Source organism: Budorcas taxicolor, chromosome 1 (genome assembly GCF_023091745.1).
Source record: "Budorcas taxicolor isolate Tak-1 chromosome 1, Takin1.1, whole genome shotgun sequence".
In the NCBI taxonomy this organism is placed as follows: Eukaryota; Metazoa; Chordata; class Mammalia; order Artiodactyla; family Bovidae; genus Budorcas; species Budorcas taxicolor.
In genome coordinates this window covers 10,801,792-10,815,217 of record NC_068910.1, presented here as the reverse complement: position 1 = coordinate 10,815,217, position 13,426 = coordinate 10,801,792, and the positions used below count along the sequence as shown (strand labels likewise).

Here is a 13,426-nt window from a genome sequence, read left to right as displayed (position 1 = left end):
GCCTTTTGCTTTTGGATCCCTCAGTCTTCCATCCCCTCCCAGGCAGGACAAACTCAGCCCTGTCTGCCCTGGGGAAAGCCTGGATACTACCATTTATGCCTCTGGACACTGCCAGGAGCCTGTCATCCCTGCTAGGGGACCTGAAGTTTACCTTCTTTTCTGGGAACTTGGGGGGTACACACTGGGAAGGTGGGATGGACCCTACCACTGCTCCAATTCTCTCATCTCCTGGCCCACGGGCTTCGAGGATATGTGAGCAGCCCCTTTAAGGATGCTCCTCGGTGAGTCCAGTGAATGGGAAAAGGTGGAAAGGATCAATGGTAGGGGATGTTCCCTGGGGCTCAGCAATAATGGGATAAATACCAGCTATTGAGGATCGCATGTACCAGGTGCTCCGTGTAGATGGGAGAGGCTGTCACTGTTCCTCCGCTCTACTTTTATCCCCTAGCTTCAGTTTATCGCTGGGGGTTTGGAGCTCCAGGTCTCTCTCCCATATTTTTAGGGGGCCCACCAAGCCAGAGACACATCTAAACTGTCCTGTGAGGAGAGCTGGGGGCTCTTTTCCTTGCCTGTCTCCTCAAGTCGGTAGTCATTTCCTCCCTGATTGGAGGGCTGGCCAGAGGCCAGCTTAGGGCCGAGACTGGATGGCCCCACAGAGTGCAAAGGTTGGGATGGTGCCTTCTTCCCTAACTCCCAGGGGAAACCTTCTCGCTTGGATCCTATTGGCTGCAGTGGCCGCAGGCTTGACCTCCGTGAACCTGCTTGGATCTGGATACTCCCTCTGAATCCCTTTTTTCCCCTAATGTTTCTCTCCAAACCATAACCCATGCCACCCGCCTCCCCACACAGGGTCCAAGGGTCCGAGTGCAGCCCATAGGGGGCGCCTGCACACCAGCACACCGCCTTGGAGGAGCCACTAGCTGGGAGGACAGACCCGTGGCCGCGCCCTCGTGCTGCCACCGGTCCTGTCCAGAGATAAGCGGGCCTGTCGCTAACTAAGCGGAGTGCCCCGAAGGAAATCTGAGCTCAGGGAGGTAAAGCACCGGCCTCTCCCTAGTCCTATTCAACTTGGTTTTCACCGGTTGGTCTCTAAGTCATGCCCAACCCCCTTGGCTCACGTCAGCCTCGAACCCAAGCTCTCTAATTGGCCCTCCCTGACCACTCGGCCCCACCTCCTGCACTGCGACTGGTCGGCGCGCAGGGCCCCGCCCCATTTTCCTGGAAAGTTCTTGGAAATCTGTCAAAGGTGTTTCCTTTAGCGGCCCTCAGCCCCAGACTAAGGGAGCCGGCGCCCCCGACCCGCGCCCCTCGCCGCCAGACCGCACAGCCGGCGGTTCTAGGAAGACGTCGCTTCCGGGAAGGGCTGGGACACAGAGGACAAAAGATTAGGCTGTTCGCCCCGCCCTGTCCTCCAGGCCCGCCCCCCGCGCCCTCCCGGCGCGCCCGCGACGCCACCTCTCAGTCCCGGCCCGCCGCCCGTGCAGCCCGGGAGCCTGCCCTGCGAGCGCGATCCGCGCCCATTGGCTCACTCCACCCGCCGCCGTCAGGCCGAGCCTCAGCTCCGGAGCAACAGCTGCCGCTGCCGGGACATGGTCCTCTGCGTTCAGGGGTAAGTGCGGCTCTCTGCCCCAGCCCAGCTCCGCGCCGGGACGCGGCGGAGAACTGGCCTCGTGCTAGCCACCGAGTATTAAGAGGGCTTGACTGGAGAAAGACCTCGGGAGTGTGATAACAAAGAAAGCTGACAACATCGTCACCACCTCTACTGGCACTGTGGGTACGGAAACTGGGGGTCAGCTAGCGACAGGAGAAACACAGGGTGAGCTAAGCTTCGGTTCTGGCTGGAAAAGGTGGACGCTTCAGGCAGCGCCTCCTCCCAAACGTGGCTCACTTGCCCAGCCGTTCTGGATCGGGAGCGCTCTACCCTGGCCTGCCAGCCCAATAACCTACTGTGACCACGGGCCAGCCCTTGCCCCTTTCTGTCCTGCCATCCACTCTCCTGCCTCAGGCTCGCAGTCAGGCTCTTCTTGGGAAACCAATCCGAGATCCTTACCTCTATCCAGGTTGGCACCTGCTGAACAAGCAGCTCTTGGAAGAGACTAGGCTTGACCCAGCCCTGTCTGAGGCCCCCCTCACAATGGCCTCATCCCTACTCTCAGTCCGATATGGGATCCCAATGTGAGAAGTTCCTTGGCTCCTGCCTCCCTTCTCCAAGTTTCCCAAAAACTTGCGGCAGCGGGGGGTGGGGTAGGGGGGGTGGGGGCGGGCTTATAAGACAGTCTTGGCTTCAGCTAAGCATTCTTAACACATTCCTTCTGACCAGAACCTCAGCGTCCCCTTCAACCAAGGGTCTGATGCTCTCCAAACTCATCTGACAGGAGCTCAGACGCTCCAGGGTGAGTGAAAGGAGATGTGAGTGGGTACTCCACAGCCAGAGAGAACTAGGTGGCCCAGTGACTGCTGTTATCAAAACTGGTATGGTAGCAAGTGAGGAAGGGTGGAAGGTGGGGCAAGGCTGAAGTGCCGCCCAGCTCTGAGCAGTCCTGCTTCCAGCACCTGGAGGTGCTAGGAAGACTGTACATGCTTCAGTTTCTCCCTGATCATCTCCAGCGTCTCCCTTTCTCCTCCCTGCACTTTGGGACTCCCGGACACCTTCCCCCACGCTCCTGCCTTGGTTCACAGGACCCCAGCCAATTCTGGGGTCCCACACTCTCTCACTTTGCTCCAGCTGAAGGCCCCCTTGGAATATCAGTGCATCAGGCCAGTGGTCTTGTCAGGGAGCAAGGCCAGCTAGTGCTCTCCTGAGCCGGGGAGCAGGAATTCCCACCTGTAGGTTTGGGGTGTCAGCTTTGCTGAGGGCTACCTGCTCAGGGCTGAGTTTGCTTCACTAGTTTATGTCCCCAAGCAGAATGCACAGGCTGGGCTGCACAGCAGGCACCCTCACATACTGGTCCCTACACCTGGAGCACCACAGCCATCACCACCACCACGACACAATAACACAGCTGTGGACACACCCCTCCCCAGATATATATAGTCACTCACCAGGAGCTTGTGGTGACCAATACAGCCACTCACACATCCAGATATCATATCATCATCCCTAGAGGTCCCTATACCCACATATGCTAAGCTGTTTGGAATGGCCACCCCCAGAGACTATCTGGTCTGATTGGCTAGCCACCTTCTATAGTCCTAGATGGCTCCCTGGCCTGAGCTGAGCTCTGGGTCCCAGTAGGGAGGCCCTCAGCCAGTTGCTTGGATCTCAGCCTCCAGCTCTTCTAGAGGGAGTCCAGAGCTCCCGCAGTGCAGCCAGAGTGGGAGTGAAGAAGGGTCACCAGGCTATGGTGTGCCAGGGTCTTATGGCCCCTTCTTCTCATGAGCAGTTGCTGGCCCCTGATCTGTTAAAATCTTCTAAGAGTCATCTATAACTTACATGGTCAGATCTGGTTCCTCTCCCGGGCTCCTACCGCCAGCTCCTGCCTACCTCTTCCTGCCGCGTAAACAATACCTGGCAGTGTTTCCCGATGTCGTCATCTCGGCCTGCGGTGCCTTCACTGCTTCTCCTTCCTCTGGCCTGAGACTCAGCTCAGGAGCAGACTGACCCTGACTCCCCTGTAACATCCTTTGTTTTTTTATGACTTTGGGTTATGAGCACTCCTTTAGGGCAGGGGCCAAGGTTACGTGATCCTGATGTCTTGAGGCCTGGCAGAGAACCAGACCCAGAACTGAGATCCGAGGATTTCTTTTGTGACGAGTGGGAGAGGACTGGCAGTCTCTTCCACGGGAACCAGGGCCATGCCGCTCACTCCCAAGAACCCCCAGGATCACTGCACTGAGTGGGCTTCCTTTAAAGAGAAGCTACTACTCAGACTGGGGCCGGTTCAGCAACCCAATTCTAGTCATCTGAGAATATGGTGTGGCCCAACCCCTCAGTGTCTGGGCTGGGATGACCCCTCACTGGGGCAGCAGGGAAGTGGACCTCTAGTGAAGAGCAGTGTTTGCTAAAGATCATGGTGTCTGGTAGGGCAGGCTTGTCAGAGTGGGATCTGGAATGTGGGATGAGTACCCTGCCCTTTGGTGGGAGCTCATATTTATGGGAGGTGGAACTTAATGCCTTTAGAGGCCACTGTGTACCCCAGACCCTCAGCTGGGAGGAGGAGAGAACAGGATGGGAGTCTGACCTGTTTGGGGAGATAATTCTAGCCTCTAAGGCCTGGCCAGTGTGGAGCAAGGTCCCTCTGACAGACACTGTTGTCCATGGGGAGGTAGCATGTGACCCATCCCTTGGCTCAACCAGGACCATGCATTTAATCAGCCACCTCTGCCAGGAGGGCACCATTGTGGGGCCTCTTTGCACTGGATCCTGTCTATATGGTGGGAACCCCAACTGGCCACTGTGAACTAGGGATGCCTACAGGGAATGATCTATGGATTTGGTTGGTACAAAACAGAAGAGAGATTACAGATGGCTCTTTGTCCCTGCAGATGTGAAACCTGGGGATACAGAGGGCCCATGTATTCATTGTACTGCACCATTCATACAAGGGACTCAAGCATCCACAGGTTCCATCTCCTGGAACCATCTCCCCGTGGATACTGGCTCCAACTATAATTGCTCTTTGATAAATGCAGGAGGGTGGGACAGTCTCTTTCAGAAGGGGGTTCATATGTGGGGGAGGTCATCAAGGGAGCCTTTTGTGCTGACAAGTGGGAGGTGGAATACTAGTCTCATGATGGAGCAGAGGGGAAATGGGGGCTCACAGTGAGAAAGACTCGCCAGAGGTCACGTAGCCAGTCTGGGGCAGAGGGGATCTCTGGAAATGGAGAGAGCACAGGGCCTCCACTCACTGCCCACGCACCTCCTTCTAGACCTTGTCCTTTGCTGGCCGTGGAGCAGATTGGGCAGCGGCCCCTGTGGGCCCAGTCCCTGGAGCTGCCCCAACCAGTTATGCAGCCTTTGCCTGCTGGCGCCTTGCTGGAGGAGGCAGTAGAGGAGTCCCCAGGCCAGCCAGAGAGGGAGCCCAAGGTGGTGGACCCTGAGGAGGACCTGCTGTGCATAGCCAAGACCTTCTCCTACCTTCGGGAATCTGGTGAGTCTGAGGAGGGCGGAGGAATTGTCCTGGGAAGTCTGACTGGGGAAGATTAGCTCTGCCTGTTGAGTTTAATTTGAGAGGCAAGCCCTTGGCCAGAAGAGTCTGACCAGAGGGAAGGGCCCCAGCCCTCCCCAGGGAGAGGTGATGAGAAGAAGCTGAGCCCTGCCATGCCCTGGGTTGGTGCACCCAGCTACTTTCCACTGTGACCAGTTGGTTCCTCTCCTGTCCACTTGCCTAGGCTGGTACTGGGGTTCCATTACAGCCAGTGAGGCCCGGCAACACCTTCAGAAGATGCCAGAGGGCACCTTCTTGGTACGTGACAGCACCCACCCCAGCTACCTGTTCACACTGTCCGTCAAGACCACCCGCGGGCCCACCAACGTGCGCATTGAGTACGCCGACTCCAGCTTCCGCCTGGACTCCAACTGCCTGTCCAGGCCGCGCATCCTGGCCTTCCCAGATGTGGTGAGCCTGGTCCAGCACTACGTGGCCTCCTGTGCCACAGACACCCGGAGTGACAGTCCCGACCTTGCGGCCACCCCGGCCCTACCCACCCCGAAGGAAGATGCGCCTGGTGACCCAGCCCTGCCCGCCACGGCCGTTCACCTAAAACTGGTGCAGCCCTTTGTGCGCAGGAGCAGCACCCGAAGCCTGCAGCACCTGTGCCGCCTCGTCATCAACCGTCTGGTGGCCGACGTGGACTGCCTGCCGCTGCCCCGGCGCATGGCTGACTACCTCCGACAATACCCGTTCCAGCTCTGACCCGGCCGAGCAGCCGCCTGGCCTCACCCAGCTGGACCCTGGAGGGGACATGGGCCCCAGCTGGACTTGGGCTCCCACGACTCCTCCTCCAGTCATCCTGGTACCCGTGCGCATCTGGCAGCTAGACCAGGAACGGTCCGCAGGAACAAGGCTGGGGGTCAGGGGCCAGGGGAAGTGTCACAGGACTTGGAGGCCAGCGCCCCTCGCTCCCATGTGACTCCGTTGTGGTGGGCTATATGTGTCAAAAGAGAGGGCACTGGCAGGACCTTGTCTCAACCCTGTGGGCTGGACCCAGTCCCCCACTCACCTGCTGTGGACTCCTGAACTGCGTAGACTTGGCCGACCCTGGTTTCTTCATCCACAGAGTGGGGCGGGCCCCTTCCTTCCAGCTAGCCAGCTTCTGTCTCGGAGGTATATCGGCCAGAGGAACCGAGGTTGATGGTGACAGTCCCCGGGCGGGGGCACAGACCAAACTGGGGGACAGCACAGTTATATAGTATTTATTTATTTATTCTCCCTGGGTTGGTCTCGGGGTGAGCCGAACCCTCCTCTCTGCCCTGAGCACTCCAGGGGCCCCAGACTGGCCCCAGCTTCTCTGGTTCCTCCCACCCTGAGATGTGCTGCTGGACCCAAGGTGGGCCTGCATGTCCTGGCACTAACCCATCCACCTGAGAAGCAGTCCTTCTCCTTGGCCTCCAGCCCTGTGTTGGGAGGATGGGTGAATAAACAAGAACGTGGCGCCAACATATTAGCGCCCAGCAGAGCCTGCCACTCACTCCCTCCAGGGCCAAGCCCTGTCTGCACAGAGCTGGTCTCACCGTGGCACAGGCCCTGCCCGAGGCGGGGGCCGGGTCAGGGAGCGGCACAGTTGTCGGAGGACCACCGCTCCAGCTCTGCTGGGTCTGCTTCCTGCCCAGGAAAGTGCATTCACACAAGAGAGGAACAAGAGAGGAACGAAACTCCATATCCGATGAGACTTTATAAGATACTTACTACTTAAAACAGTTTGGTAGTCTTTTTATTTTCACTGCTTTTTCTGTAATGACAATAAAATTGTACCTTTCATGTATGGAGCCCTCAGAAGGGCCTATTTGAGTTGTATACCATTTGTCCACTTCGATCTTACTGTCAGTATCCCCCACTTCACATCTGGGTCAGCAGAGGCCCAGAGACCTATGCGGCTGAGCCGGCGCTGCTAGGGCACCCAGTGAAGAGTGGAGAGGGTTGTCATTGTTGTCCAGTCACCGAATGGTGTCCGACTCTTCATGACCCCATGGACTGCAGCACACCAGGCTTCCCTGTCCCTCACCGTCTCCCAGGGTTTGTCCAAGTCCATGCCCACTGAGTCGGTGATGCCGTCCCACCATCTCATCCTCTGTCACCCTCTTCTCCTCCTGCCTTCAATCTTTCCCAGCATCAGGGTCTTTTCCAGTGAGTCAGGGCTGTTCGCATCATGTGGTCAAAGTATTGGATGCTTCAGCTTCAGCATCAGCCCTTCCAAACAGTATTCAGAGTTGATTTCATTTAAGACTGACCGGTTTGATCCCCTTGCTTTCTGAGGGACTCCCAAGAGTCTTCTCCAGCACCACAGTTCGAAAGCCTCAACTCTTCTGTGCTTTGCTTTCTTTACTCTCCAGCTCTCACATCCATATATGACTGATAGAAAGACCATAGCCTGGACTGTACGGCTACTGTCGTCAACATGATGTCTTTTCTTTTTAGCACACTGTCTAGGTTTGTCATAGCTTTCCTGCCAAGAAGCAATTGTCTTCTAATTTCATGGCTGCAGTCACCATCTGCAGTGACTTTAGAGCCCAAGAAGAGGAAATCTGTCACTGCTTCCACCTTTTCCCCTTCTATTTGCCGTGAAGTGATGGGACCAGATACCATGATGTTAGTTCTATAGTGGAAGCGGTAGGGAGAAGCCCTTGTCCACTCATTCCCTCTTTTCCCCTTGGAGGGTGGGGTGCAGGGTCACTAGTGGGACAGCCTGCAGCGTCACCGGCCAGTGCCAGGTGGGGGAGGTTAGCAAAGGAGCATCAGACCTGAAAGATGTGTGAACAGGAGATGCCAACTAAATGTAGGTGGAAAACACTAGAGGTCTGGGTGCTGTGGACTGCTCCTGGGGGGCAGTGTCTTTTGAGATGACGAGGCTTAACAGAGAAGTCAGGCTGGATCATCCCAAGGAGAAGGTATAGGGCCTGCAAAGGCACCAGGGCATGACCGGGGAGCTTATATTCCTGATCACAAGGAGGACTAGGGAAGGTCATTCTGTGCAGCAGGGCAGAACAGTTGACTTGGGGATAGTGGCTGGCCACAGGGTCTGGCCTGGGATGGGTCTGATGGGGTTCTGTTCTAGGCTGACTGGGGTTTGGGGACTCTTTCAGTCACGGTCCTGTGTACCAGAAGTAGGTGAAAGAGCAAGTGAAATGAAAACACTCCGTTATCTGATGGTCTGCCTTTGGAGCACTTCAGCACCTGGAATTCTACTGTGTCCTGAAACTTTCTACACCATTGAGTCCCTCACAGGAAAGTACTTCTGAAGCTCACTCATGGCCTTTCAGCCCTCATTTCAGAAATAGTTCTAACCTTTCTATTTTCTTTTTTTTTTTTTTTTCTATTTCAAGACAGTTTATTTTTTATTATTATTATTATTATTTTTTTTTTTTTTACTTTACAATACTGTATTGGTTTTGCCATACATTGGCATGAATCCGCCACGGGTGTACATGAGTTTCCAATCCTGAACCCCCCTCCCACCACCCTCCCCATATCATCTCTCTGGGTCATCCCAGTGCGCCAGCCCCAAGCATCCTGTATCCTGTATCGAACCTACACTGGCAATTCATTTCTTACATGATAGTATACATGTTTCAATGCCATTCTCCCAAATCATCCCACCCTCTCCCTCTCCCACAGAGTCCAAAAGTCTGTTCTATACATCTGTGTCTCTTTTGCTGTCTCGCATACAGGGTCATCATTACCATCTTTCTAAATTCCATATATATGTGTTAGTATACTGTATTGGTGTTTTTCTTTCTGGCTTACTTCACTCTGTATAATCAGCTCCAGTTTCATCCACCTCATTAGAACTGACTCAAATGTATTCTTTTTAATGGCTGAGTAATACTCCATTGTGTATATGTACCACAGCTTTCTTATCCATTCGAAAAGTTGCAGATTCGAAGAGGCAAATGTCAGCAGACTGAAGACAGGAAGGTGTGAGGAGTGACGTTGATGACAAGGATGAGGCAGGACAGGATAAAAATCAAGAACTCTGGAGGTGTAGAACCCTGGCGGTACAGAGAGAGGTGTGGCAAAGAATGGAGTTGCTGTTGGGTGAGAGTGAGCAAGAAGTGGGTGAGGGCTTTCTTTACCAGGTCCACATGTCCCGCCTGGCACCTTTTCCACTGCTGGCTGCAGGGCCCGGCAACACACCTCGTCCAGGGCACCATGGTCCTGCCAGGGATGTCTGTGGTTTCTCATTGCTTCAGCCTAGATCTCAGCCCCTTTGTGACTCCCAGAATGCCTGAGATGACCCCTATGTCTGCTCCACCCCCAGATCTGAGTCATCCAGTGAGTAGGCAGTGGACACAGAGGGACAAAGGCAGGCTCTACCTTACCTGGCACCGTGTCCCAGACAGTGCTGGAGTGGAAGGAAGCCCTTCACTGTCCACAGCGGGGAGACGTCAGGGTGTCCACAGGGTGCTGGAAACAGACAAGGGCTTTACACCTTATGCGGTGCTCACTACAACGCTGAATGGGTTAGAGTGGGCCTAAATATTACCCTGGTGGCTCAGTGGTAAAGAATCCGCCTGCCAATCCAGGAAACCTAGCTTCAATCCCTGGGTGGGGAAGAGCCCCTGGAGAAGGAAGTGGCAACCCACTCCAGTATTCTTGCCTCGAGAAGTCCTTGGACAGAGGAGCCTGGCAGGCTACAGTCCATGGGGTCGCAAAGTGCTGAACACAGCTAGGCAACTAAAGAACAAAATATCACCCACACTCCCTAGAGGAGGAGACAAGCCCAGAAGGGGCACGGGGCAGCTGAGGGGATGAGGCACAGAGCAGAGCTAAGGCTGCGGGCTCCTGACCACCCCCTTGCCCGTGCAGCTGGGGTGGGGGTGGCTTTCAGGTGAGTTGTTCTTGAATGCTGGTTTTATCCCCTTGTGTCCCTGCTTGCTAACGTCTCTAGAGCTACTGGCCTGGCCAACAGGGTCCGATCCCCTTCCCCCTTGCCTCAGCCCAAGTCAGGGTCTGGCTCTTACCTGAAAAGGGGCTACCAGCTACCTCTGCCTCCTGATAGTTTTCTGCTTCAATTTTTTCTTTTTTTTTTTTTTAGCCACACTATGTGGCATGTGGTATCTTAGTTCCCCAACCAGGGACTGAACACAGCCCTTGCATTGGAAGCATGAATCTTAACCAGTGGACCTCCAGGGAAGTCCCAGTCAGCTTCAATCTTATTCTCACATTTCCCTATCAAGGGAGTGAGTGATGCCTGCTTAGAACAGGATCAGTGGAGGGTATGTCATCAGGCCCCTCTGACTTGGGTCAGAGAGCCAGTCTAACAGATGCTAAATATCCTCTGGTGACTGCAGTCACCCCTGGGTGGTTCTGGGCTGGTGAAAGGGGCACGCCTACCGGCACTGGTCAGGGAGGAAGAGGGGAACTGCCTGGTGGGCACACAGGAACCCGCACGACATACACGCAATAACTGATAGTAACCCTTTACCAATTCAGTCCATTGCCAGCACACATGCTCTCTGGGCACCAACTGGGCTGGACTCCACCTGGGCCCTGAGGACACAGCAGGGAATAAGATGGACACACTCCCCATCCTTGTGGGATTCACGGGCTGGTGGGTGAGAGACAATAGACAAGGGCACAAACGGACACTCGGGACGAGTTCTGGGAGCGAAATGATAGCAGAGCAGGGGGAGGGGAAGAGAGTGCTCTGGGGGGCGAGGGGGACACCACTGCAGATGAGAGGGTTGAAGAGGGTTCTGGAGCCAGGTGGCCCTGAACCTGGACACCGTCGAGAAAGGACCTCCCAGGTGGAAGGAGCTACAGTGAGGCGGCCCTGAGGCAGGAACAAACGTGGTGAGACCGGAAGATGGCTGGCTTTCCAGGAGGGCTGAGGAGACAGAGGGCAGGTGGAGAGGGCAGAGGGAGCCACGGCTGGCGTTCTGGTGGTGGAGCGCCCCTTCAGAGCTCAGCAGGGAAATGCGGCAATCCGATGCTCGTTTCTATGCAGTGAATCTGTCAGCTGGGTGGGGATGACCCTATGAGGCCTGGGGGCCAGAGGCCAGAAAGGAGGTTGAGAGGTCTGGGATATGGCTGAGTGGGGTGTGATGGAGACCAGGGAGGTGAGGTGATCCTGGGCGGGAGTTCATGCCCATTAAGTTCTCCCTGCAGCCCTGCACACCAATAGAGGCTGTCCCCATTACAGGAAAAGAGGTATGGCTCAGAGAGAGGTTGCGGCTTTCTCAGGGTCACACAGCTTGTGAGGGGCAGAGGCGGGGTTCAAACCCTGAATCAAGACCTTGTTTGTGTAACTGCGGCTCTGCGCTCCCTCCCAGGGGCTGGCATGCTTAAGCCTTGGCACTCACAAGGGGCTGGGGACAGGCACAAGAGCAGGCCGATTCAGGAGGGCATTTTGGAGGAGGGGGGCTGGGGACTGCACCCTGGAGGATTCTGTCAGGCCAGGGGAGGTGGGGTCGCAGACTGATCTTATCTGGTGTCCCTCCTTGGACTTACAACACTCTGATGGAACAACTCTGGGACAGAGATGCCTCTAGGCCACTCAGGCTTCTCTTGTCAGTCAATGAGAGGGCTTCCTGGAAGACTTCGCCCATGATCACTGGGCGTTGTTAACACCCTTGGAATCATTATCGAGCCCCCTGCCCCTGGGTTCCGCTTCTAATCTGCAAACTGAGCAAATCTTGCCGGATGATCAAGGCTGGACATGGATCTAAATAGGGCTGAGGACATGGGCCAGGCTAGTTCCACTCTCAGATGGGAAACTCCCACCCCTCACAGATGTATGGTGAAGCAGAGAGGCCAAGAGCCTGAGATAACTCCTGATCAAGGAGGCCGGAGGGTTGTGAAACCTCACAAAGGCCCTCTCCCTTGAGGAGATGTGGAACTCTGCAGGCCTGGGCAGCTCTTTCACACCAACCTGTCAGACCAGTTTTAATATAAAGCAGGTGGGAGCTTTGCCAGAAGTTCAACGGTCTCTCCTGGGGAAGGTGTCCTTCCCCCACCCCGACTGCAGGATGGGAGGGTCCCCTCCCAAGCTGAGGCAGGCTGGGGCTCTCACATCTGAGACCTGAGGTGGAGGAGAGTCCCCAGAGGTTTACTCCTGTCTCCTGTGTCCCCCACACCCTGGTTTTACCCAAACCTCTCCTGCAGTCTGGATTATGTGCTGTACACTTGATTTGGGGGGCACGTCCCTCAACCTCACTGAACCTCAGAAGATTCCTCAGCTTTGAAGTGGGAAGAGAGGCAGTACGTCTCTCAGAGGGAACGTGGGAGGACCCAGCAGGATTTATGAGGCAATACTGAGGAGAGGCTGAGAGGGTTCAACGTGGCAGATGCTGCAGGCGTCACTGTAACTATTCCGTGTCCCTTATTTTAATCCCATTTGAGAGGTGGGCTAGGCAGGTGCTGCTGTTCCCTGCAGTCCCCAGGGGAACTGCAGGAGAGCTGGCTGGAACCCCCTGGAAATAGAAGCAGCCCCTCACTGGCTCCCAACCCCCAGCTTTGGCACTGCGCTGCCAGCCCAGGCCTCCACCTTCAGGCGTCACCTGCCAACCAAGGCCTTGGGCTCCCATCACAGTGAACAGACCCACAGTCTGGTGTCTGCATGGCTTGGGGTAGAGGCCAGACCAGCCCAACTTTCTAGCAACTTCAGTAGAAACTAGGCCATCTGCTACCCATGCCCACACCTGGGGGAGGCGGGGTGTGTGGGTTTCCCTCAGGTCTGTGACTCGCTCAGTCCTCAGCAGTATGTGCCCTAAAAGGTAAGTCACAGGTCAGGGAGGTGAGCTGCGTCGGTCCCCTTTCAAAGCCGTAAGCCCAATATCCAGAGAGGCAGGGTGACTTGTCCATGGTCACCAGAGAAGTGGCTACGCAGGATTGGAGCCCAGGGCTTTGAATCCCAGGCCAGGGCTTGGCCCCCTCACCCTAGAACTCTTGAACAGGAGTATACCTGGCAACACGAGCAGCCTGGTTCAGGACTCCCCCCGTCCAGAGCTGGACTCGCCCTGGACAAACTGTCCAGACTGTCCCCTAGACACACCTCCACAACTCCCACATGCACCCCCCCACCTGCTGGTCTCCATGTCCCTCTACCCTGGCTCTGGTCCTCCTCAGGCTGCTCTCCTGTGGCTCCCATGGCTGCCTTGCCCACATCCAGCCTCACCATGGGTCACTGACCTGATGGCCTCCTCACTGGCCCCCTCAGCCCAGAGGGCCTTGCAAACCCAATAGTGGCCTGCCTTCCTCACTTAGTGATATTCACAGGCTCCCCTTATGTCTTGCCTGTGCCTCACCCCAGACTCCAAGATGTAGCT

General features: G+C 55.9%; 1 protein-coding gene across 2 annotated transcripts; it reads left to right on the top strand.

Moving 5' to 3' along the window:
• The first annotated feature begins 1,350 nt into the window (after window positions 1-1,350).
• On the top strand, window positions 1,351-6,945 carry CISH (cytokine inducible SH2 containing protein). 2 transcript variants are annotated; one of them, XM_052641714.1, is made up of 3 exons: window positions 1,351-1,609; window positions 4,870-5,090; window positions 5,332-6,945. In XM_052641714.1, exons 1-3 carry the CDS (start codon window positions 1,590-1,592, stop codon window positions 5,853-5,855), a joined length of 765 nt encoding a protein of 254 aa, XP_052497674.1. In that variant the 5' UTR covers window positions 1,351-1,589; the 3' UTR covers window positions 5,856-6,945. The 2 variants fall into 2 exon arrangements, with proteins under 2 accessions (XP_052497674.1, XP_052497682.1); XM_052641722.1 differs by lacking the exon at window positions 1,351-1,609 and adding an exon at window positions 1,629-1,774.
• Window positions 6,946-13,426: the final 6,481 nt, after the last annotated feature.

Excerpts from the sequence above, each read along its gene's own strand:
- CISH (XM_052641714.1), top strand. The coding sequence starts at position 1,590 with ATGGTCCTCTGCGTTCAGGG. Across the intron at positions 1,610-4,869 it reads ATGGTCCTCTGCGTTCAGGG|ACCTTGTCCTTTGCTGGCCG; the intron begins GTAAGTGCGGCT and ends ACCTCCTTCTAG. Across the intron at positions 5,091-5,331 it reads CTCCTACCTTCGGGAATCTG|GCTGGTACTGGGGTTCCATT; the intron begins GTGAGTCTGAGG and ends CCACTTGCCTAG.